The following is a 25,196-nucleotide window of genomic DNA, read 5'->3' as shown; positions in this document are numbered from 1 at the left end:
AAACTTGACTGGTTGGTTGGTTGGTTGGTTTGAGGAAGGAGACCAGACAGCGTGGTCATCGGTCTCATCGGATTAGGGAAGGATTGGGAGGAAGTCGGCCGTGCCCTTTCAGAGGAACCATCCCGGCATTTGCCTGGAGTGATTTAGGGAAATCACGGAAAACCTAAATCAGGATGGCCGGACGCGGGATTGAACCGTCGTCCTCCCGAATGCGAGTCCAGTGTCTAACCACTGCGCCACCCCGCTCGGTGAGAAACTTGACTATAGACTGGTACAGACAAATGTAGAACTCGTACAGACTGGTACAGACTAATGCAGACTGGTACAGACTGGTGCACACAAATGCAGACTGGTACAGACTGGTGCCAACAAATGCAGACTGACTAATCGGAGGTCTGTACACTCGTTATAATACCTCGCGTGTTCATGTATCACTGCGCGAGTGTGATCCGCGAAGAGAAAAGGTTCTACGTTAGCAACAATATCATTGGCTCCGTTATATATTAATACGCGGATCGGCTGAAGCACAATTTGGTCCATCTCTATGGCAGCGCCATCTCGTAGTGCGGAGACGGACGAGCGCTGCGCCTGCACTGTTGTGCTTAGCGGGGCGCGCTCTAGTGGGAAAGTTGTGTACGCGCTGACTACGCGGAACTATGTACACAACACCGTGTTACATGTATATTTGTTAAAAATATATCAAGAAAGCAAAACTCTCCACAGAGCATTTGTTGCTCGTTCGAAAGATGGGAAACATAAGTTCACCAGATAAAAAATTATTAACCTCTCAAAAAAGCACAGTGATCTTTCTGGAGTGCTTGAGATGGTATAGAACTGGTGTCAAGCGGTCATGTAACTCTCCAGTGATGCCGCAAGACACAGTAGCCAAGTGGTGCTTATGCGACATTTGGTGACTGGTTTTTGTTATTCATTGGTTATATGACTACATTTACACTGAGGTGACAAAAGTCAAAAATCGTGTCGGACCACCTTTTGCCCAGCAGGCTGCAGCAACTCTACGTGGCACAGGCTCAGAAAGCTGTTGGAAGTCCTCTGTAAAAATACTGAGCCAAGTTGCCTCTACTGCGTCCATATTTGCGAAAATGTTGCCGGTGCAGGATTTTGTGCACGAACTGTGTGGTATCAACGTTCGATACCACACTTGTTAGGAGTTGCAGATATCGACCGCGGTCCGTAATAGATATCGCTGGACCCGCGAGTCGCGACTAGCGCCGCTCCGCGGCTTGTGACAAGTATCTAGCGAGCTTTCGTCCACTCTTGCTCGGGACGTCAAATAGGAATGTAGCATAGCCTTCAGCTGATAGGAAGCAACCTCTAACAAGGCGCTTAGTCAAGTATGGCATAAGTAATGCCTCTCTAGATATCTGTTTGTAATTATATGGATGCAGCATATGAAGAAGACTGTAACACAAGTTAAGTACAATATACACTCCTGGAAATTGAAATAAGAACACCGTGAATTCATTGTCCCAGGAAGGGGAAACTTTATTGACACATTCCTGGGGTAAGATACATCACATGATCACACTGACAGAACCACAGGCACATAGACACAGGCAACAGAGCATGCACAATTTCGGCACTAGTACAGTGTATATCCACCTTTCGCAGCAATGCAGGCTGCTATTCTCCCATGGAGACGATCGTAGAGATGCTGGATGTAGTCCTGTGGAACGGCTTGCCATGCCATTTCCACCTGGCGCCTCAGTGGGACCAGCGTTCGTGCTGGACGTGCAGACCGCGTGAGACGACGCTTCATCCAGTCCCAAACATGCTCAATGGGGGACAGATCCGGAGATCTTGCTGGCCAGGGTAGTTGACTTACACCTTCTAGAGCACGTTGGGTGGCACGGGATACATGCGGACGTGCATTGTACTGTTGGAACAGCAAGTTCCCTTGCCGGTCTAGGAATGGTAGAACGATGGGTTCGATGACGGTTTGGATGTACCGAGCACTATTCAGTGTCCCCTCGACGATCACCAGTGGTGTACGGCCAATGTAGGAGATTGCTCCCCACACCATGATGCCGGGTGTTGGCCCTGTGTGCCTCGGTCGTATGCAGTCCTGATTGTGGCGCTCACCTGCACGGCGCCAAACACGCATACGACCATCATTGGCACCAAGGCGGAAGCGACTCTCATCGCTGAAGACGACACGTCTCCATTCGTCCCTCCATTCACGCCTGTCGCGACACCACTGGAGGCGGGCTGCACGATGTTGGGGCGTGAGCAGAAGACGGCCTAATGGTGTGCGGGACCGTAGCCCAGCTTCATGGAGACGGTTGCGAATGGTCCTCGCCGATACCCCAGGAGCAACAGTGTCCCTAATTTGCTGGGAAGTGGCGGTGCGGTCCCCTACGGCACTGCGTAGGATCCTACGGTCTTGGCGTGCATCCGTGCGTCGCTGCGGTCCGGTCCCAGGTCGACGGGCACGTGCACCTTCCGCCGACCACTGACGACAACATCGATGTACTGTGGAGACCTCACGCCCCACGTGTTGAGCAATTCGGCGGTACGTCCACCCGGCCTCCCGCATGCCCACTATACGCCCTCGCTCAAAGTCCGTCGACTGCACATACGGTTCACGTCCACGCTGTCGCGGCATGCTACCAGTGTTAAAGACTGCGATGGAGCTCCGTATGCCACGGCAAACTGGCTGACACTGACGGCGGCGGTGCACAAATGCTGCGCAGCTAGCGCCATTCGACGGCCAACACCGCGGTTCCTGGTGTGTCCGCTGTGCCGTGCCCTCTCGCAGTGTCCGGAGCAAGTATGGTGGGTCTGACACACCGGTGTCAATGTGTTCTTTTTTCCATTTCCAGGAGTGTATATATTATTTTTTTCCAACGACCACTAATTATTACAGTCAGATACAGACTATGCAGCCAGCTCCTTACCGACTTCACTGCCAAACCCTTAATACATGTTTCTATTCAGCTTTGGCCACCTGTCATCGTAACAACTGACGACGAGAATCATAACAAATTGATCTCTCAATTACGTGCCACAAATGTTCGATGGGTTTCATGTCGGCCGTTCTGGGTGGCGATGTAGTGCTGTTAACAAAGGCACTCGCGTCGGTCGTCTGCTGCCATAGCCCATGAACGCCAGAAATCGCCACACTATCCTAAGGGATACGCTCGTCGTACGTCCCACATTGATTTCTGCTGTTATTTCACGCAGCGTTGCTTGTCTGTTAGCACTGACAAGTCCAAGCAAACGGCGCTGCTTTCGGTCGATAAGTGTGAAGGCTGTCGGCTACTGCGGTGACCGTGGTGAGAGGTGCCTGAAATTTGGTATTCTCGGCACAATCTTCACAGTGTATATCTCGGAGTAGTGAATTCCATGCGATTTCCGAAATCAGATGGCCCATGGTTCAAATGGTTCAAATGGCTCTGAGCACTATGGGACTTAACTGCTACGGTCATCAGTCCCCTAGAACTTAGAACTACTTAAACCTAACTAACCTAAGGACAGCACACAACACCCAGCCGTCACGAGGCAGAGAAAATCCCTGACCCCGCCGGGAATCGAAGCCGGGAACCCGGGCGTGGGAAGCGAGAACGCTACCGCACGACCACGAGATGCGGGCAGATGGCCCATGCGTCTAACTCCATCTGCCATTCCGCTTTCATAGTCTGTTCATTCCTGACGTGCGGTCATAATCACGTTGGACACCTTTTCACATGAATCGCCTTAGTACAAATGATAGCCCCCCAATAGCTCAAATGGTTCAAATGTCTCTGAGCAGTATGGGACTTAACATCTGAGGTCATCAGTCCCCTAGAACTTAGAACTACTTAAACCTAACTAACCTAAGGACATCACGCACATCCATATCCGAGGCAGGATTCGAACCTGCGACCGGAGCGATCGCGCGGTTCCAGACTGAAGCGCCAAGAACCGCTCGGCCACGCCCACCAAAGCACTGCCCCTTTATACTTTGTGTACACAATACTACTGTCACCCTTACATGTTCACATCACTGTCACATGACTTTTGTAACCTCAGTGTATAGCAGCCGGAATCAACGCATTACAATGGGCAGACATGAAGACGGTACGAAATGTCAGAAAGGAGGTATCGTGTTTCGACGTGAACAAAGTTGGCCGATTTGTAGTTGTATCAACACTGACTTTCTAATGGGTCTATAAGAACTGGTGCATCGCATTCAGCCATGAAACACAGAATAAGAACAGTGGTTGTAGAAAGACCCTAATCGAGAGGGGCCGGAGATGAGTGTTACATATTGTCAGTGGCAATCCGGTTTCAAACCTGACAGGAATTGTTGCTGTCAGTAAATGCAATCCTTTCTCAACCCATTTCCGAGCGAACGTCTTGAAGAGAACTACATACACTGGACGTTTGGAGTGAGGTGCAAGGGTTAATTTCAGGCGGAACAGCTTTCGGGCACCGGAGATTTAAAATAGCACACATGCATGAAATTGGAACGTAACTATGATTTGCTGCTGCGCCGGCACCAATGAACGTGGCAATAGGTGACCAACGTGATGTGATGGGCAGCGGCGTGATCGAAGTACTCTCTCTCTCTCTCTCTCTCTCTCTCTGTGTGTGTGTGTGTGTGTGTGTGTGTGTGTGATAGTGTGTGTACAGTAGACCCATTGCTACTCTATCGTTTTGATTACAAGAAATTGTGCTTTAAAAATTCTGGATTTCACGACATTATTCCCTAAAAAACGATTTTATCACAAGTTTTCAAAACTTGAAATTTGTGTTTTTTGTTGCTGAGTGGGAGGAGGGGTGGGGTTGTATGGTTTGTACGTTTTTAGAAATTAAGCACTGGCGAGGTAGCCGGCCCTTTGTGACCGAGTGGTTCTAGGCGCTTCAGTCCGGAACCGCGCTGCTGCTACGGTCGCAGGTTCGAATCCTGCCTCGGGCATGGATGTGTGTGATGTCCTTAGGTTACTTATGTTTAAGTAGTTCAAAGTGTAGGGGACTGATGACCTCAGATGTTAAGTCCCATAGTGTTCCGAGCCATTTGAACTGGCGAGGTACCTCGCGACAAATCACTGCTCACAGTGGCACATAAAACTACAGTAAATGTCTTCAGTGGGTCAAACAAACATAAACTTGATAGTATCTAATTTGAGGCGTGTAGTTCGTCCGACGAGTACTGATTTTGCTCCTTTTTAAATGATACAAGATGCCGATTGCACCGAAGCCCGAAGGATATCTCTAACCTACAGTGTGTGGAGGGTGTATTTCAAACTTAGAAATGTTTCTTTGATGTTTTGGGAGTATTTTTTGTACCATTTCTTGGAGCCATTCATTCAGATTACCTTGAACATTCTCGATGACCAAGTGCTGCCCTTTCTACTACATGTTAATGATGAGTATGTTGTGTACAATTTCATCTTCCAAAATGTCAACAGCAGTGCTCATAGGGCTGTAAGCATGCGTCCCTGGTTTGATGAACATCCAGAAACACTGACTCACCTCGACTTACCCCTTCAATCAAGGGTTCCCAGATTTTTTGTTATTGCGTATTACTCGACATTTTTAGAAATTTGGGCGTACCATTACACTTGACTTTTTAGAAATGTGGGTATACCACTATAGCTTGTTTACTTTTTAATGAACCCTGAGGTGAGGCTGAGAGGTTTCCGTTCCTATGCAATTCTAAAACTAGCCTGTTGTGATGCTTTTATCTAGTTAGTATTAGTGTTAATAAAATTTGCTATGCATTTGGATTATTTTTCACAGAATGCAGATTTCGTTTGAAAAACGTCAGTAGATTTAGGAACTGTCTCAAAGAGCTTAGAACCTTAATGACGTTTTTATAAAGAAGGCTTTATGCTTCGATTTGGAAACGTTTCTAAGGGTACATCGCTTTTGGTTATCACTGGTTTCTGTACCGACCTTTACCATAAAACCAAATTATTAGTAGCTTCCATCATACTTGCTTTAGGCCGTTAAAATATCATTTATTGCTATTGCAGTTTCAGTATATGGTCATTTTCAAGCGTTCTGAAAACAGTCACCAAATAAAATACCCATACTTACAAACTTGACATATGATGAAAAATGAAAATTTCAAAGCTCCTCGCATGGGATGTTGTAACCCACTCATTGTCAGTAACATAAAGCCGTGACATGCTGGAATACAGTTCCCAGCAATGTAAAAGCAAATGCATGTGGTGGTATGAATTTATTCGCTGTTCCATACACCGCGATAGCACACGTTAGAAAGCTGGTGAAATAACGGCGGATATGATAAACACTTAAGTCAAAATCTCATGTAGCAGGCGTGGTAGACGGACCACAGTAGTACACACTTTACAAACTACATAATATCGATTCTAAATATCACCATCTTTGGACTCTGATCTTGGCATGATTGCATCGTTATATAGTATCCGCTGCTATTTCGCCTGCTTTCTAACGTTTGCACGCATGATGTATGGAACAGCGGACGCATCTACACCACTACCACATTCATTTGCTTTTACACTGCTGGGAACTATACTGCAGCATGTCACAGCTTTATGTTATTGAGTGCGATACAACATCCCGTGTGAGTAGCTTTGAAATTTGTATTTATCGACGTCTGTCAGTTTTGTGATTCATATATTTTATTTGGTAACTGGTTGCTTCCAGAATGCTTGGAAATGGCAATGTGTCGAAATTGCAATCGCAATAAATAATATTTTACCAGCCTAAGGCGGAACGACTTCATTTAAAAATTTCACGAAGACTGTGGACCCTGTCCTCATCAAAATTCTGCTGTGGAGGAAGAGCTGTAGAGTATCGATGCTTGGTGCAGCGACTGGCAGTTGATCCACAACATATACCACACAGAAACATAACGTACTGCGCATAAAAAGGCAGAAAAATCCGTTATTGTATGATTACACGATTGCAGAAGAATTACTGGAAGCAGTCACATCCACAAAATATCAAAGAGTATGCGCACGGAATGATTTAATGTGGAACGAACACATAAACCTAATTGTAGGCGAGGCAAGTGCCATACTGAGATTCACTGGAACAATCCTAAAAAAAAAAGTGTAGCCCTCCACAAAGGAGGTAGCTTAAGAAACCCTCATTCGACCAATGCTTGAATATTGCTCTTCAGTCGGGGATCTGTACCAGATGGTATTTATTGAGGAATTAGAGAAGATCCAAAGAAGGGCTGCACGTTTCGCTACAGGTTCATTTAGCAAATGCGAAAGCGTCAGGAAGATACTCAACCAACTCAGACGCAAATTCTGAAAAGAAGCATTCTGTATCTTGCTGTAATTTTCGTTAAAGTTCCGAGAGCGTGCGTTCCTAGAAGAATCGGCCAATATATTGCTTCCTTCTAAGGATCTCGCGAAAAGACGGTGAAATTATAATTGAAGACATTCGAGCACACACGGAAGCTTACCAACAACCGTTCATCCCACAGACCGTTCACAACTAGAACAGTAAAGGGTGAGGGAGGGGAGTGACAGTCTATAACCGCTCTTTTAATTGAGAACAAAATTATCAGGCTTATTCTCATATCGGGGAGAGGTTATCGATAATATCGGAAGTAATTAACAGCAGTGAAAAAGTTTTAATTAAAATTATCGATATATAATCTCCCATAAGAATACCGCCGGCAGCAAGGTAGCGCTTCAGGGAAATCAACGAGGGTTTAATACGGCTACTTTCGTTTCTAAATTCTACTATATAAACTATGTGCGGATATTGTTACTTCTCTTATCTTGTTTTCTGCACTCTGAATAAATATACGTAGCTGCGACGAGCGATACAGCTGGCATATCCACGTGCACAAGAGAAAGTAGCGCTCAGTATTAACTCTATTACATGCCGATTAACCGGTAATAGGATCTGTGGACTATACGAAAGGACGTTAAATTGAATATAAGAACGTTATTGGATACTTAGGTTTGTGAAAGTAAAAGCGTAAGGAGTTTGAATGACTGTATCGAAGTATAGCAATGGACCATAATCCTTGAGTGACGAACTATAAAAATCACGGACATGTTAATAGCCGTAATTACTGAGAGTAATTGTAGGATCAACCCTCCTTCTCCCTATATACAAAACGCAATCATTCATGATCGTTTAATTATTATTAAACCTTGTTAGTAAAAGACTAAAGTGATTTCCACAATTGCGTGTGTCAACGATAATCATAGGCAAGCTGCAAACTGTATCTCTGGATGACGGAAGATCCGATTATGATATATTACGAAGCGTAAATTGTGACTTAAAAGCTATTTAATATTTCGTTTCCAATCGGACAGAAATAATACAAAATCGAAAACAGTGCGGATAAGTAGTAACGTCGGAAATAGGAAATTGAAATAATAACTAACATCCAAAGACGTTACTAGCTATCTTGTCTTCGGTAACGCAGCAACAAATGAAGGGTGATCGACTGTGCAAAAAGTAAACATTAATTATTATCGTGGAAACCCGAAGTTTAGTCGCCGTTACAGTGAAGATGTTTGTGGCTGCTCCATCTGATATGTGGATATAACGAAAAGTCGGACACACACAGTACATAAGAACATCAATATCTTACATAAGAGAAGTCGACGACAGCAGATCGACGGAGGGCGTCTACAAGTGGCACACAAAGTACCCTCCGCCACACACTGTTAGGGGCTTGCGGATTATCGGTGTAGATGGAGATGTATCAGGTAATATGCAATCAATAAATGGTTTCAGGTGGATGTGATATACCCGAAGAAACTTGCGGAGTCCGTCCGTCGCCGAAGTCAGGCCATTATGCCAGACGGGGTACGATATTACGATATTGCATTGCCTGTGTTGGTAAAAGTACGATGCAACATTCCTTCGGACATATGAACATACAAGGTTAAGCAGCTGTGATTATAGAAACTAATTTTTTTTAACTGGACAAGAGGAAGTATAGTAACTGAAATAAAAGAAAAAAATTGGGTATGTGAGTAATAAACACCTAACGAGCAAAATACGATTGTGCGGAACATCAGACCAGCTCTGTGACTAGACTGGAGAGTTTCTCGCAAATAGAACGCAGCACTTCATTCTCAACAGAGATAAATCTTCAGACGTAAAAATGACGAGTAATTGTGTCCAGTCATTCAGTACTAAGCTCAGGCAAACGGAGTTATGTTTATTAATTTCCATTACTTCAAGGTAGTTCTTCTTCCTTCCTTTATGGGTGTGATGTAATTATTCAAGTAGCTCTTTGTAACTAGGACTTTTTTCAATCAGGTGCTCTGCAAAAGTAGAATTCCTTTTCCAACTTCTATGGTGTTTCTTCAAGCGGGTGCATATTGCCCAGGGAGACTGACCTGTGTATAATTTTCCACAATTACAAGTGTTTTGTATATTCATCTATTTTCCATAGCTGAAGTTCTGGCTTTACCATAGGGCAAGAAGCGTCCAGCAGTGTTGTGCACATAAAATGAGATTTTAAAGCTGCTAGGTTTAAGGTTTCTGGCTACATTCAGTGAAACTTTTGTTAAACATGGAATTGTGCACCATTTATTGCGTACTCGAGGTGGTGGGTGCACTTTTTTGTGCATTATGGAGTCCACTAAGGTAGCAGAGTGTCCATTAATTGATGCTATCTGATGTCTATGATGGAGTAAAGGGCGAAAACCTGTTTCTGAAATAAATAATAAATATTGTAGAATATTACACTAGTGCTGTGTGTGTTTTCATCCAAAATGTACAAAATATTCTACCAAGAATAGACGGAACAATCAACCAGTGAGCCTATTTTTTGTCCGGTGTGCTCATAACTAATCATGCGTTCGAGATTATTTTCCTGTTGCTATAATATTAATCTCTGGAAAGGGTTTCTACAGACTTCTGACGAATTGTGACCATAATCTGTTTCCCTCCATAATACCTAAACGCCATCTGCCAAATTTTTCCGAGAAATGGGACGAAGCTTCATACGGTTCTCTCGCAACACTGGAGACAGAAGTTAGGTCGTACGTAATACACCGTCTACACTCATGCTCAGAAATTAACGATAATTGTAGAATGTGGTGCCACGCAACATGGCACTACACAAAACTTGCGCTAATAGCATAGGCACATAGGGAACACACACGATACGGATCTGTTAAAGTCCACAGTACTGGTGATAAGTTGAGAAAACCGTCCCGAAACACATGTGACACAAAACGCCACTGTTTCCTGCACATGTACCCCGACATCAATTTGGAATATGATCACCATGCACACGTACACAGGCCGCACAACGGGTTGGCATATTCTGGATCAGGTGGTCGAGCAGCTGCTGGGGAATAGCCTCCCATTCTTGCACCAGTGCCTGTCGGAGCTCCTGAAGTGTCCTAGGAGCTTGAAGACGTGCAGTGATACGTCGACCGAGAGCATCCCAAACGTGCTCGATGGGGTTTCGGTCTGGAGAACAGGCAGGCCACTCCATTCGCCTGATATCTTTTGTTTCAAGGTACTCCTCCACGATGGCAGCTCGGTGGGGCCGTGCGTTATCATCCATCAGGAGGAAGGTGGGACCCACTACACCCTCGAAAAGGCGGATATACAGGTGCAAAATGACGTCCCGATACACCTGACCTGTTACAGTTCCTCTGTCACAGACATGCAGGGATGTACGTGCACCGCCGGCCGAAGTGGCCGTGCGGTTAAAGGCGCTGCAGTCTGGAACCGCAAGACCGCGGGTTCGAATCCTGCCTCGGGCATGGATGTTTGTGATGTCCTTAGGTTAGTTAGGTTTAACTAGTTCTAAGTTCTAGGGGACTAATGACCTCAGCAGTTGAGTCCCATAGTGCTCAGAGCCATTTTTTTTGTACGTGCACCAATCATAATCCCACCCCACACCATCAAACCACGACTTCCATGCAGATCCATTTCAAGAACATTAAGAGGTTGGTATCTGGTTCCTGGTTCACGCCAGATGAAAACCCGGCGAGAATCACTGGTCTTGTCCGCGAACATAACCTGGGACCACTGTTCCAATGAGCATGTTCTGTGTTCTTCACACTAGGTTTCAAGGTCTCTCCTGTGACCAGGGGTCAATTGAATGCACCTTGCAGGTCTCCGGGAAAATAAAACCATATCTGTTCAGTCGTCTGTGGACTGTGTGTGCGGAGACAACTGTTCCAGTGGCTGCGGTAAGGTCCCGAGCAAGGCTACCTGCAGTACTCCGTCTGCGGGCACTGATGGTGAGACATCGGTCTTCTTGTGGTGTTGTACACTGTGGACGTCCCGTACTGTAGTGCCTGGACAAGTTTCCTGTCTGCTGGAATCGTTGTCATAATCTTGAGATCACACTTTGCGGCACACGGAGGGCCCGTGCTGCGACCTGCTGTGTTTGACCAGCCTCCAGTCGCCCTTGTATTCTACCCCTCATAACGTCATCAATACTTGTTCTTCGAGCCATTTTGAACACACACTCACCATTAGCACGTCTAAAAACGTCTGCACACTTACTCGCTGCACTGTATTCTCACATGCACCAACACACCTCTGCTTGTGTGGACTGCTGCCAGCACCACCGTGCGACGACCGCAGGTCAAATGCACAGGATGGTCATACCCCGAGGTCATTTAAACCCGAAAACCGCCCACTAGAGCGTTGTTTCACCATGTATCAGCATTATCCTTAACTTATGAGCATGAGTGTAGTTATAAACCTCCAGTTCCGACCAGGGTTTCTGGATTCTTTGCCTTGTTTACCAGGAGAATGCTGAAATTAAGAGTCCCTCCCAAACATGCCTAGCTGACAGTCGCTATGCCCTGTTCTCAGTTCGCTGAGATTTGCCTAAAAAGATGCAGAAAGAACGACAAAAGCAGCGGCCTCACGGACAGATTTAGTTTCAAAGTCGCTTGATTAACTGTGCTGCGCCAGAATGCCGCATTTCACTGACTTTTGGTGTCTTCGATACAGTACGATAATAGTGTAATTTGGGATACAAACATTTCTTCCCAAAGATATTCTGTGAGGTTCGGGTCAGCCTTCGAGTTGGCCAGTCCATCTTTGTTGAAGAATGATGCAATGGTCCACTCATTGTTGGAAAGACCATTATGATGCTGATACAAGAAAAGTCAGATTGTGAACTGTTTCCAAGTGTTTGAAGCATGCAGTTGTCTAAATAAATATTACATAAATACCCGTTTTCATATTACCATCCACCAGAACAAGCGCCCCGACCGCGAACAAGAAATTTGTGATATGATGAGCGCTTCGTCACCGACAACACTCATTACTCGTATTAACAGACGGCACGTTATTGATGTTATTTTATTAGCAGTAATGCTCAAACCCTCGATTCCTTAACTAACAGAACTCTCCTGTATAACAACAGCTATAAACGTCTAAGTACTTAAAAAATGATTTAAAATTTTAAATACTTGATGTAAAACAGTAAAAGTTTTTAAGACTGAAGACGCAAAATTTTAATTAAAGTCAGTTTGCAGCGACAAAGTGGGCTCAATATCAAACACTAGATGAGCATAGTCTGGGTTAATTCCTTTCCGTTTGAGGAAAGATAGTTTTTCACGCGTCTCCATGTCTGGCACGTCATACGTGCTGAACTATGCGTCGTACAATGACATAATTTTGCAGGTACATTCAGCGGTATAAATGGATACTGTTTGCAAACTGTGTTGAGAATAGAGTTAGTAGTAAAGATGCAATAAATTAAACGGTCATGCCTGATGCTGCCGTTTCACCCCACGAACAGCGAAAATGTAAGTAAGTCATAAACTTTTTTCGTTTCGTTATTTTGTATGTGTGGGGCGGCGGATCAGCGAGAAAAAATTCCGCAAAGGGTTGAAATTATATGGGAAATTGGTAAAAACAGTGAATGATACGCATCCAAAAATCAAGTTTACAGGACATCTGGAGAAAGAAGGAAGTAGGCCTCTTTGACTCGCAGTTTATCTACAAGAGAGGAAGATATGGATTAACCATACTTAGTAAGCAGAGAAATAAGGACATAATTATGAAATAGAGATGTTCCGATTCGAAATAGTGTAAATAGTAGTACTCAAAGTATGTGAATAAACACAATTTAATAACCACCACTCAACAAAGAAACATCCTGGCAGATTAAAACTGTGTGCCGGACCGAGACTAGAACTCGGGACCTTTGCCTTTTGCGGGCAAGTGCTCTACTCTACTGAGCTACCCAAGCAAAACTCATGCCCCGTCCTCACAGCTTTACTTCCGCCAGTACCTCGTCTCCTACTTTCTAAACTTCACAGAAGCTCTCCTGCGAACCTTGCAGAACTAGCACTCCTGGAAGAAAGGATATTGCGGAGACATGGCTTAGCCACAGCCTGGAGAATGTTTCCAGACTGAGATTTTCACTCTGCAGCGGAGTGTGCGCTGATATGAAACTTCCTGGCAGATTAAAACTGTGTGCCGGACCGAGACTCGAACTCTGGACCTTTGCCTTTTGCCTAAGCCATGTCTCCGCAATCTCATTTCTTCCAGGAGTTCTAGTTCTGCAAGGTTCACAGGAGAGCTTCTGTGAAGTTTGGAAAGTAGGAGACGAGGTACTGGCGGAAGTAAAGCTATGAGGACGGGGCATGAGTCGTGCTTGGTTAGCTCAGTAGGTAGAGCACTTGCCCGCAAAAGGCAAAGGTCCCGAGTTTGAGTTTCGGTCCGGCACACAGTTTTAATCTGCCGGGAAGTGTCATATCAGGGCACACTCCGCTGCAGAGTGAAAATCTCATTCTGGAAACAACAAAGAAGAAAACATAGTGAAACAAATATTAGGATGACTGCTGTAGGGAAAGCGAGAAATTTAAAAAAAAATGTATACGGAGCCCAAATCAGAATTACTACATAATTAAGAAGAAATGATCAGACAGTAAGCAAAATGTTATTTAACGATGCATATTCTATTCCATGAAAAGAACGCAGATAGTGATTTACAGACAAAAGCCGCTAGTACGCCATAAAACGGGCAGCAAAAACAGTAAGTCTGTACGACCCCATCATTAACACGTATCCATGGTGGTGATGTGTACACAGGACAAAGACGTGAGGTTTTTTATCTGAAAATTACGCCAACATAGTTAATTGACTGATCTGGCCTCGCAATATTAACAAAAACGGCCTTTCTGTGCTAGTACTGCGAACGGCTGAAAGCAAGGCGAAACTACAGCCGTAATTTTTCCCGAGGACATGCAGCTTTACTGTATGGTTAAATGATGATGGCGCACTCTTGGGTAAAATATTCCGGAGGTAAAATAATCCCCCATTCGGATCTCCGGCCGGGGACTACTCAAGAGGACGTCGTTATCAGGAGAAAGAAAACTGGCGTTCTACGGATCGGAGCGTGGAATGTCTGATCCCTCAATCGGGCAGGTAGGTTAGAAAATTAAAAAAGGGAATTGGATAGGTTAAAGTTAGACATAGTGGGAATTAGTGAAGTTCGGTGGCAGGAGGAACAAGACTTTTGGTCAGGTGAATACAGGGTTATAAACACAAAATCAAATAGGGGTAATGCAGGAGTAGTTTCAATAATGAAGAAAAAATAGGAGTGCGGGTAAGCTGCTACAAACAGCATAGTGAACGCATTATTGTGGCCAAGATAGACACGAAGCCCACACCTACTACAGTAGTACAAGTTTATATGCCAACTAGCTCTGCAGATACCGAAGAAATAGAAGAAATGTATGATGAGATAAAAGAAATTATTCAGATAGTGTAGGGAGACGAAAATTGAATTTTCATGGGTGACTGGAACACGATAGTAGGAAAAGGTATAGAAGGAAACGTAGTAGGTGAATATGGAATGGGAGTAAGGAATGAAAGAGGAAGCCGCCTGGTAAAATTTTGCACAGAGTATAACTTAGTCATAGCTGACACTTGGTTCAAGAATCATAAAAGAGGGTTGTATACATGGAAGAAGCCTGGAGATACTGGAAGGTCTCACATAGATTATATAATGATAAGACAGAGATTCAGGAACCAGGTTTTAAATTGTAAGATATTTCCAGGGGCAGATGTGGACTCTGACCACAATCTATTGGTTATGAACTGTAGATTAAAACTGAAGAATCCGCTGGAAGGTGGTAATTTGAGGAGATGGAACCTGGATAAACTGAAAGAACCAGAGGTTGTAGAGAGCTTCAGGGTGAACATTATGGAACGATTGACAAGAATGGAGGAAAGAAATACAGTAGAAGAAGAATGGGTAGCTTTGAGAGATGAAACAGTGAAGGTAGCAGAGGATCAAGTAGGTAAAAAGACGAGGCCTAATAGAAATCCTTGGGTAACAGAAAAGATATTGAATTTAATTGATGAAATGAGAAAATATAAAAATTCAATAAATGAAGCAGGCAAAAAGGAATACAAACGTCTCAAAAATGAGATCGACAGGAAATACAAAATGGCTAAGCAGGGATGGCTAGAGGACAAATGTAAGGATATAGAGGCGCATATCACTAGGGGTAAGATAGATACTGCCTACAGGAAAATCAGAGAGACCTTTGGAGAAAAGAGAACCAGTTGCATGAATATCAAGAGCTCAGATGGAAACCCAGTTCTAAGCAAAGAAGGGAAAGCAGAAAGCTGGAAGGAGTATATAGAGGGTCTATAAAAGGGCGATGTTCTTGAGAACAATATTATAGAAATGGAAGAGGATGTAGATGAAGATGAAATGGGAGATATGATACTGCGTGAAGAGTTTGACAGAGCACTGAAAGACCTAAGTCGAAACAAGGCCCCGGGAGTAGACAACATTCCATTAGAACTACTGACAGCCTTGGGAGAGCCAGGCCTAACAAAACTCTACCATCTAGTGAGCAAGATGTGTCAGACAGGCGAAATACCCTCAGACTTCAAGAAGAATATAATAATTCCAATCCCAAAGAAAGCATGTGTTGACAGAAGTGAAAATAAGCCACAGCTGCAAAATACTAACACGAATTCTTTACAGACGAATGGCAAAACTGGTAAAAGCCGACCTTTGGGAAGATCAGTTTGGATTCCGTGGAAATGTTGGAACACGTGAGGCAATACTGACCCTACGACTTATCTTAGAAAATAGATTAAGGAAAGGCAAACCTACGTTTCTAGCATTTCTTAGAGAAAGCTTTTGACAATGTTATCTGTAATACTCTCTTTCAAATTCTGAAGGTGGCGAGGGTAATAAAAAAGGGAGCGAACGGCTATTTACAATTTGTACAGAAACCAGATGGCAGTTATGAGTCGAGGGGCATGAAAGGGAAGCAGTGTCGTAGCCTATCCCCAATGTTATTCAATCTGTATATTGAGCAAGCAGTAAAGGAAACAAAAGAAAAATTCGGAGTAGGAATTAAAATACGTGGAGAAGAAATAAAAACTTTGAGGATCGCCGATGACATTGTAATTCTGTCAGAGACAGCAAAGGACCTGGAAGAGCAGCTGAACGGAATGGACAGTGACTTGAAAGGAGGATATAAGATGAACATCAACAAAAGCTAAACGAGGATAATGGATTTTAGTAGAATTAAATCGGGTGATGCTGCGGGAATTAGATATGGAAAAGAGACGCTTAAAGTAGAAAATGAGTTTTGCTATTTGGGGAGCAAAATAACTGATGATGATCGAAGTAGAGAGGATATAAAATGTAGACTGGCAATGGCAAGGAAAGCGTTTCTGAAGAAGAGAAATTTGTTAACATCGAGTATAGATTTAAGTGTTAGGAAGTCGTTTCTGAAAGTATTTCTTTGGAGTGTATGGAAGTGAAACGTGGACGATAAATAGTTTAGACAAGAAGAGAATAGAAGCTTTCGAAATGTGGTGCTACAGAAGAAAGCTGAAGATTAGATGGGTAGAAAACATAACTAACGAGGAGGTATTGAATAGAACTGGAGAGAAGAGAAATTTGTGGCACAACTTGCACAGAAGAAGGGATCGGTTTGTAGGGCTTATTCTGAGGCATCAACGGATCACCAAATTAGCATTGGAGGGCAGCGTGGAGGGTAAAAATCGTAGAGGAAGACCAAGAGATGAATACACTAAACAGATTCATAAGGACGTAGGCTGCAGTAGGTACTGGGAGATGAAGAAGATTGCACAGGATAGAGTAGCATGGAGAACTGCACCAAACCAGTCTCTGGACTGAAGGCCAGAACAACATAGAGAAACGTTAACGAGTCTTTGAATTATGATCGAAATCGTGTACAGCAGCTGAGATGCTCATACGTTAGTCACGTGAGAAGATCACTGAGTGTAATGCCACCAGACAAATATCCTCGATCATATTTTAAAATGATTTCGACCAGCATTCAAAGGCATGTCTGATGATTCTCTAATCTATTTTGTTTCTAACTTTTAGACAAATCACTTCATAAAACACTCCACCATTTATTTATATCAATTTCTTTTATTTTTAAGTTCTGTTCAGAAAGCATCAAATACGATGTATTTACATATGAACGGTATTCGATCATTCTTAAGAGTATATATATCAATAGAAATCAGAAAAGTATCAATTTATACTGAGATTTGGTATTTTTGGATACTTCAGCAGGAGCTGTCCGTGAAGTATTTCAGTTTCCCCTCAGATCACTAACTTTTTGTTAATTACTCTGATTACTTTCAAGCAGATAAATCTTTCTCTGCAAATCTAGACCTCGCGCTGGTCAATTGGATACATCGTTTGTCCACCTCACTCTTCGTCCGGCTATGAAATTTGGTGCAAAAGTCCACTGTGCAATATCTACAGTGTCTTGTTTTTGTTCCGCTCAAAGATTTGACCAATATATGAACACAAAAAACGCTAATTAAATGCCGTCGCCGATACGCCTGTCGTGTTGCTGTGTTGGCAGAGCACTGACGTGGGAGCCGTCCTCAAGTGCTGGGCTGCCCTGCCTATGGTGGGCATCCAGATTTTCCTGTACTGCTCGGGAGCCCACGACATCATGGAGCAGGTAAGCCAGCCTCTAGACAGCAACCTATTGCTAGTGCTACTAATAAACCACGTGGCAACTTGTACGATGCGCAGGACATCTACAAACTTCATCGAACTGAGTGAGACAGAGAACAAGGACATGCCAATCCTTTAGTGTGTAAAAGTTAAGGATAATCGAAAACTGAAAACACATGTTCTCGACATTGTCGTTGAATTGTGCACGAGTAGGGAACAACTTCAGTTGCTTCCTAAGCCTTTAGTCCAAAGCACTCAGATATCGGTTCAAAGGCATCGTGGTTCAGCTGTGACCATCTTATTTGAATGAAATGTTTTATTCCTTACTTAGACTATGCAGTAATATAGGTGCAGGCTGTTATTAGCCAAAGGGTCCACTGTTCTCCTTATGTAAACAAACTGGCACTTACCCTAGCATCATTATGTAAACAAACCGCTCACTTGTGGTCTTAGTTGTGTTTATTTAACATCTAATTAATGGCCAATAGCCATAATCTTAATCACCACAATTTATGATCCAAGATGGGCGCTGATTAGTGCACCTGTGCTCTGCTTTAGCCTAACGTTAATTATCATAATTTATGACTCACGTTACGTTTTTCCTTAGTGAGCATAATTTATGATCCAAAAATGTCTGTTTCCCTTTCCCCATTCAGTTAGTGCATTCCTATTAATCCCGCACCACCACCCTGTCCATCACCACCTCTCTTCTGGTACCCAGCATCATGAGACACAACTTAGCATTCCTGCTCTGTTCCTCGGTCAAACAACAGTAGCAGCAAATTCAGGTGATATTCACAACTTCGTTTTTTCTCAATTTCTAGCAGAGTTCCACGCCAAATAGTATTTTCTGAAAGCACATCTACATATGAAGGGCTTATTTCAATAGTGGTACAAGTCAATTACCTCCACTTTCCTGTCTAGAATGCTTCTGAAATTAATAAGGTTCATGTCTAGCAAGAAGCCGTATGCTTGAATATTTCTGGTATCTCAACTGCAGATTTTTCAGCACTCATTTAACTTTATGACTCTGTATCTCAATATGAACAAAAATGGACTTGTACCACTATTGCAATAAGCCCTTCATATGAGGCTGTTTACAGTTCTAGGGCTGTTTGTTACAATTCTGCCGATTTTCTCCCAATTTTCAAGAAAACACAACTTCCAAAGGACACTCATATCCAACATTAAACAATTTCTGGAATACATTATTTAACAACAAATACGTTCCTGCTATACATTATCTGCTAGTACTCCACTCTTGCCCGCCCGGTTGGCCGTGCGGTCTAATGCACCGCTTTCCGGGAGGGAAGGAGCACCGGTCCCCGGCACGAATCAGCCCAGCGGATTTGTGGCGAGGTCCGGTGAGCCGGCCAGTCTGTGGGTGGTTTTTAGGCGGTTTTCCATCTGCCTCGGCGAATGTGGGTTGGTTCCCCTTACTCCGCCTCAGCTACACTATGTCGGCGATTGCTGCGCAAACAAGTTCTCCACGTACGCGTACACCACCGTTAATCTACCACGCAAACATAGGGGTTACACTCGTCTGGTGTGACACGTTCCCTGGGGTGTCCATCGGTGGCCCAACCGCACAGTCACCCTGGGTTCGGTGGGGGCGGCGGAGGGGTGAAGTGGACTGCGGTAGTCGTCGTGGGGTTGCGGACCACTGCGGCTGCGGCGGGGACGGAGCCTCTCCGTCGTTTCTAGGTCCCCGGTTAACATAACATAACATATCATAACTCCACTCTTTCGATTGTTGCTTACAGTTTTGGGGAAATTCGTTACAGTTTTTTTCAATTCCATCCCAGTATTACAAACACACATGAGAATTTTAAATGATAAACAGTAACCACCAAGATCTCATGTTATACAATTTTTGCAATGCATTATCTGACAACAAATCTGCTCTTGCTACGCACCAGGTCTACGTTTCACTGTAAGGAAACTATCCGTGCGTTATTAGTGACTTAAAAAACAATGATGTCGCCTAAGAGGAGTCTATCACTAGAAGATTACGCGGAATTGGTAAATAAAGAGAGGAATGTTTCTACAGTAAGAGCATACATCGGTAAATTACACTAAGATCGCATACTTGTGCCATTACCACTGGGATAAGATGGGGGAAGCAATAACACTTTTCTGTAAAAACACGTAAAATACTGGATGTCTTCGTCTCGTGATGACTGGGTGTTGTGTGATGTCCTTAGGTTAGTTAGGTTTAAGTAGTTCTAAATTCTAGGGGACTGATGACCATGGCTGTTAAGTCCAATAGTGCTCAGAGCCATTTGAACTGGATGTCTTCCCCATTTCCCACGTAAAGCCCGCCACAGCACAGCACTCAACCGGGCTCGTCCTGTCTTTGCGCAGCATTGCGTCACTAACCCCTATCCCCGCTCCAAAGAGTGCCACCACAAAGTTTTCCTTGCAGTCTCTGCTACATGTCTGTCGGTCCATCGCAACGCTCCTGCTGCCTACTTCAGTGTATGCTTGTTGTTATCACGACGCCTTCTAAATCGACACAAAAGGAGATAAATAATATGGTTAAGCCTCAGTCGATATCCTGAAATAAGAGATAAAAACCTCCACTCCGCTGGACACACACATACATGTGGTGGCTAGAACAATGATCCTCTGTGCTCTATAAACGTCTTCCCCATCCATCCATCCACCCGCAGACGTGTCTATGGAAGTCAGCTGGGGCCCTAGCGGGGAGCAGACACACCGCCGACCGCCACTGTAGTTGCAGAAAACTTACTATATAATTCGCTTCCATTTTAATGATGTCCAATCTGATCAAAAGTATCCGGACACCTAGTATCAGATATTAATATGAGGCACCTCTATCGGTAGATCCGCAAGCTGCACTTAAAAAGAAAAATCGTGACAAAGTCTGAGACTACAGTGGGATTTGTGATGTGCCGTAAGTGCTTCGTTTTTTCGAGGTATTGTAGAGTAATACCCTCTAAGAATCAACAGTAATATTTCACCATTGCTTGATGCGTTTCGGATTATAAATACACAGAAACGGAGATGAAATAATTTGATTACAGTCTGGTTACATCGCGTGGAAGGGTGAGGTGAAGACCGTTTCTTCTCACAACTATCTGAGGGAATTAGATAAGGAAATGAGACACTAAAAGTAGTAGACGATTTTTGCTATATGGGCACCAAAATAAGGGGTGTTGGTCGAAATTGGGGGGATATAAAATGTAGACTGGCGACGGCAAGGAAAGCGTTTCTGAAGAAGAGAAATATGTTAACATCGAATATAGATTTAAATGTCAGGAAATCTTTTCTGGAAGTATTTGTATGGAGTGTATCCATGTATGGATGCGAAGCGTGGACAGTTAGACAAGAAGAGAATAGAAGCTTTTGAAATGTGGTGCTTCAGAAGAATGCTTAAGATTAGTTGGGTAGATCATGTAACTAATGGGGAGGCACTGAATAGAATTGGGAAGACGAGGAATTTGTGGCACAACTTGACTAGAAGAAGGGATCGGTTGGTATGATACGTTCTGAGGCATCGAGATATCACCAACTTAGTACTTGAGGGAAGCGTGGAGGGTAAAAATTGTAGAGGGACACCAAGAGATGAATACACTAAGCAGATTCAGAAGGATGTAGGTTTCAGTAGTTACTCGGAGATGAAGAGGCTAGCACAGGGTAGAATAGCGTGGAGAGCTGCATCAAACCAGTCTTTGGACTGAAGACCACAACAACAACAATCATTTTCTACACTTTTATTGCTGTTTTTAAGTGTTCATGTAAAATGTAACTAACAATTATAGGGGTCTGTTTACTTAAATTTTACTGATTCCCGTTAATATAATAATCATTCTTATATTTTGTATTATACATGCACATTTACTTTTTATATAGGTGATTTTTTCAAATGTATGCCGGATATTTCGTTGTCATATGATAACCTAATGTCAGTAGATACCTCTGAACAAATGTATAAGCAAACCCACTTACTTACAACACACAACTAAAGTGATTTTTGGGGTATCTAGGCACCTTGAAAGGTGGTTAACAGGTAGGTGTTATACAGTGATTTGTTTGAAATTGCCTACAGTAAAATAATGAAACTGGCATATGAGAAAATGTCCACAAGACATATTACCATACTGTGTGGCATTGTGCTTCATGCATGAAGAAGCAGTTTGTACTCTGAAATTTCTTAGAATTTTGTCAGACACAAAGAAAGCTTACTTGACATGTTAAGAAGCAGCTACGAAAAACAACAAAACAGGTCGTCTTCAAAGTAAGGGTTACTCTTCACAGGATGATTTTTTAACATTAAATTTGTGACAACTTAAATCCGTTAAAGGGAAACAGTCAATACAAGTACTATTGTAAGTGAAATTATGGATTACGTTCATGTAACCTGAAACTGAGTCCATGATTTAAGAGAATTAATTCATTAATATAAAATGATAGCTGATAATGCAAACCATACTTATTCGATTTCTATTACAATGCAATAAAATCGCTTTTCCTAGATCCTTATTTCTCCTGCTGTAAAATGATCGTACAGGAGTTGTATACTTTTAGATCTTCTGTCGCTAAAACAGTATAAATGTTCGTTAGTAATGCACAGTCAGAGAACATCTACACGCCGTGATTAACATCTTCCGTACTGCCAATTGCACATGTAGAAGATTGGATTATGTTGAGGCGTTAGAAATATTGAGGGAATGTTCCGCGATTAAACTTGCAATTTTCGTACCAAGGATATGGTGAGACGTTAGGTATCACTGTAGCATAGTGTCTCCCTTTAACTTCACAGTTAATACAGAAGTCACATTTTTTTAGGTGGGAAGCGGAAAGGTATAGGTCTGGGAGTTTGGTAACTCACACTTTTGTCTTCCATGTCGTGTGAATAAACGGCTCGGGCGTAACAGCAAAACAGTCTGTGTAGTGAGGGAACAGTCACTATATTTAGTTGTCCGAATAGTTTTTTGCGCGGCTGACTTGATAGAAAGATTTAAAGCACCTATACATGCGCAGAGAAAGAGGAAGTGCTCAAAAACATGGCATTTTTAAACCTATGTATTTCGTTTTTATTATTTGTTATTTATTTATTTTTTTTTTTTTTACACACACAACAAACTTATCGGTTTCAAAGCATTGTCCGTTATACAAGGTCACTCCAAAACAAATACACTTTTTTTTCAAAAATCCAACTTTTCTGCTACATCTTTGTTATTTACAGAGGTAACAGAAACATCCTTGCCGCTAGTATTCAAATTTAATGCAACCATGTTTTACAAGGTACGCTATTGTAGCACTTCGTCAAGATGGCTGCTACACTTTAAGTTCATCTAAAAGTCGTTCTCGATCTTCTTTTCTCTAAGTCTCTTTCACGAGGAAAAATAATATCACACCCCCAAGCGTATTTTATTCACAAATATAGACTTTTTTACTTGTCGAAGAGTAGTTTTAGTGTTGCAAGATGGTAGAAGAAGTGAGGTTTTTATCTCCATTGAGATATCGGCCTATTTGTGACCTCTAACAGTGAACTGGAGAAGGGAATATACTTAGCTGCCTAGCAGTCACTTTCCGTCGGTTTGCCGCAGCTTTCTATACGAACGCTTTCACTTTTCCGCTCCATGAGAGTACAGTTAAAGTGAAGTATTAAGAATATTTAGTTTCTCAAAAATGCCATGAGGTGAGCCATTTTCAATGGAAAATCTCCGTTGCTGAAACAGTCTACCAGAAAGTGACATTCCGTTAAGAAACAGAATACCTCCTTCCTCAGTTCAAACATTCTTTTTAATACTTTACCCCTCGAAAGCCATGGAGAATTTCTAAAAAGGAGCAACTGAGTGTGTTTAGCTCCCATCTCCTCACATAGCACTTTAAAAAGCCCTGATTTTATAGATTTTGCCTTAATAATATTAACTATTTCTATAATCATTTGCAGCGCTGCATGAAGGGGTGGGCTAAGTTCTTTAGTGGCCAGAGCCTCCCGACGTATCATGGAGTGAGTTCACATTGCATCAGGAGTTATTGCACCAGCTTAACTTCCGCTCCCAACCCACCATGAATTCCAGACACTAAGCGAGAACCTCTGTGTGTGAATTCCTAAGACACCAAACTGCTGAGGTCATCGCTCCCTAGACTTACACACGACTTAAACTAACTTATGCTAAGAACAACACACATACCCATGCCCGAGGTAGGACTCGAACCCCTGGCGGGAGGGGTCGCGCAGTCCGTGACATGGCATCTCAAACTGCGCGGCCCTCTCGAATGTTAAACCTATCAACGAAACGAACATAAGCAGTCAAATGAGCATCTTTATGAATGTTAGTCACTTCTTATAGTTGAAGTACGAAACATTTGTTTCGCAATTTATCGAGCAGCTGCTCGAGTAAATCGTGAGAAATGTCCAATATTCTTCTACGGACTGTGTCATTGGAGACTGGAATACTTTTCAACTATTGAGCAAATGTGTCACTAAAGACTGTTGATACTATTTAATAGCACTTGTAAACCCAGACTTCTACAAACTTATGTGGCCTCTTGCACTTAACAACTCTATGCGAAATCTGGGTAGACAATAAAACATTTAGTTCCCTGACATACAATTCTTTTGGCTTCCCTGTTAATTCAGGATGTTTGGTTACAAGACATCGCTTGTTGGTCTTCACGCTGTTAGCAGCTGAAGTAGTTAAACAAATTAAGCACTGTGAACATTCTTCATCATTGATTGTAGTTTTCGTGAAGCATAGCAATAAAAAGCTTTCGTCATACCTTCTCGTTTTCGTCTTTGGAGTATCTCCCTCCCCTGCGCCAGTTGATGGACCACCGGTATCTTCATGTCCGTCACTAAGCAGGAACCGCCTCATGCTGCAATCAATTTTTCCTCACGAAGTTTGGAAGACTGCAAGGAGGCTTCGAGATCAGGAACCAAAGCTTGCATTGCGTGCGATAGTTAAGGATACACAGCGCAGCCGACAACGGGCGATTCTACCGACCGCTGACGTCAAATACGAGGGTCAGTCAAAAAGTAATGCCTCCTATTTTTTTTTCTACGTTTAATTGTCAGGAAATTTAAATGCAATTACATAGGTTGTAAACCACAACATTGAGGATCATTTTGTCATTTTTCAATGTAATCTCTGCCCATCTCTACAGTTTTGGTCCATCTTTGAACAAGGGCATGTATCCCAGCACGGTAAAAATCACAGCTCTGCTTCCTAAGCCATTGACGCACGGATGTTTTGACGGCCTCCTCATCTTCAAAATGAATCCCACGATGAGCTTCTTTTAGTGGCCCGAACAGATGGAAGTCTGATGGTGCCAGGTC

The 25,196-nt window shown here is 43.1% G+C and overlaps 1 protein-coding gene across 1 annotated transcript in view; it reads left to right on the top strand.

Moving 5' to 3' along the window:
- Positions 1-23,930, top strand: part of LOC126188778 (odorant receptor Or1-like) — a 56,196-nt gene extending 32,266 nt beyond the window's left edge. The window contains exons 4-5 of the mRNA XM_049930390.1: positions 17,787-17,888; positions 23,808-23,930. Coding sequence (XP_049786347.1) covers positions 17,787-17,888; positions 23,808-23,930 — 225 coding nt within the window. The remainder of the gene's footprint in view (positions 1-17,786; positions 17,889-23,807) is intronic.
- The last annotated feature ends 1,266 nt before the right edge of the window (positions 23,931-25,196 follow it).

Source organism: Schistocerca cancellata, chromosome 5, assembly GCF_023864275.1.
Source record: "Schistocerca cancellata isolate TAMUIC-IGC-003103 chromosome 5, iqSchCanc2.1, whole genome shotgun sequence".
Taxonomy (NCBI): domain Eukaryota; kingdom Metazoa; phylum Arthropoda; class Insecta; order Orthoptera; family Acrididae; genus Schistocerca; species Schistocerca cancellata.
The sequence above is the reverse complement of the archived record's forward strand: the minus strand, read 5'-3'. Positions and strand labels throughout refer to the sequence as shown.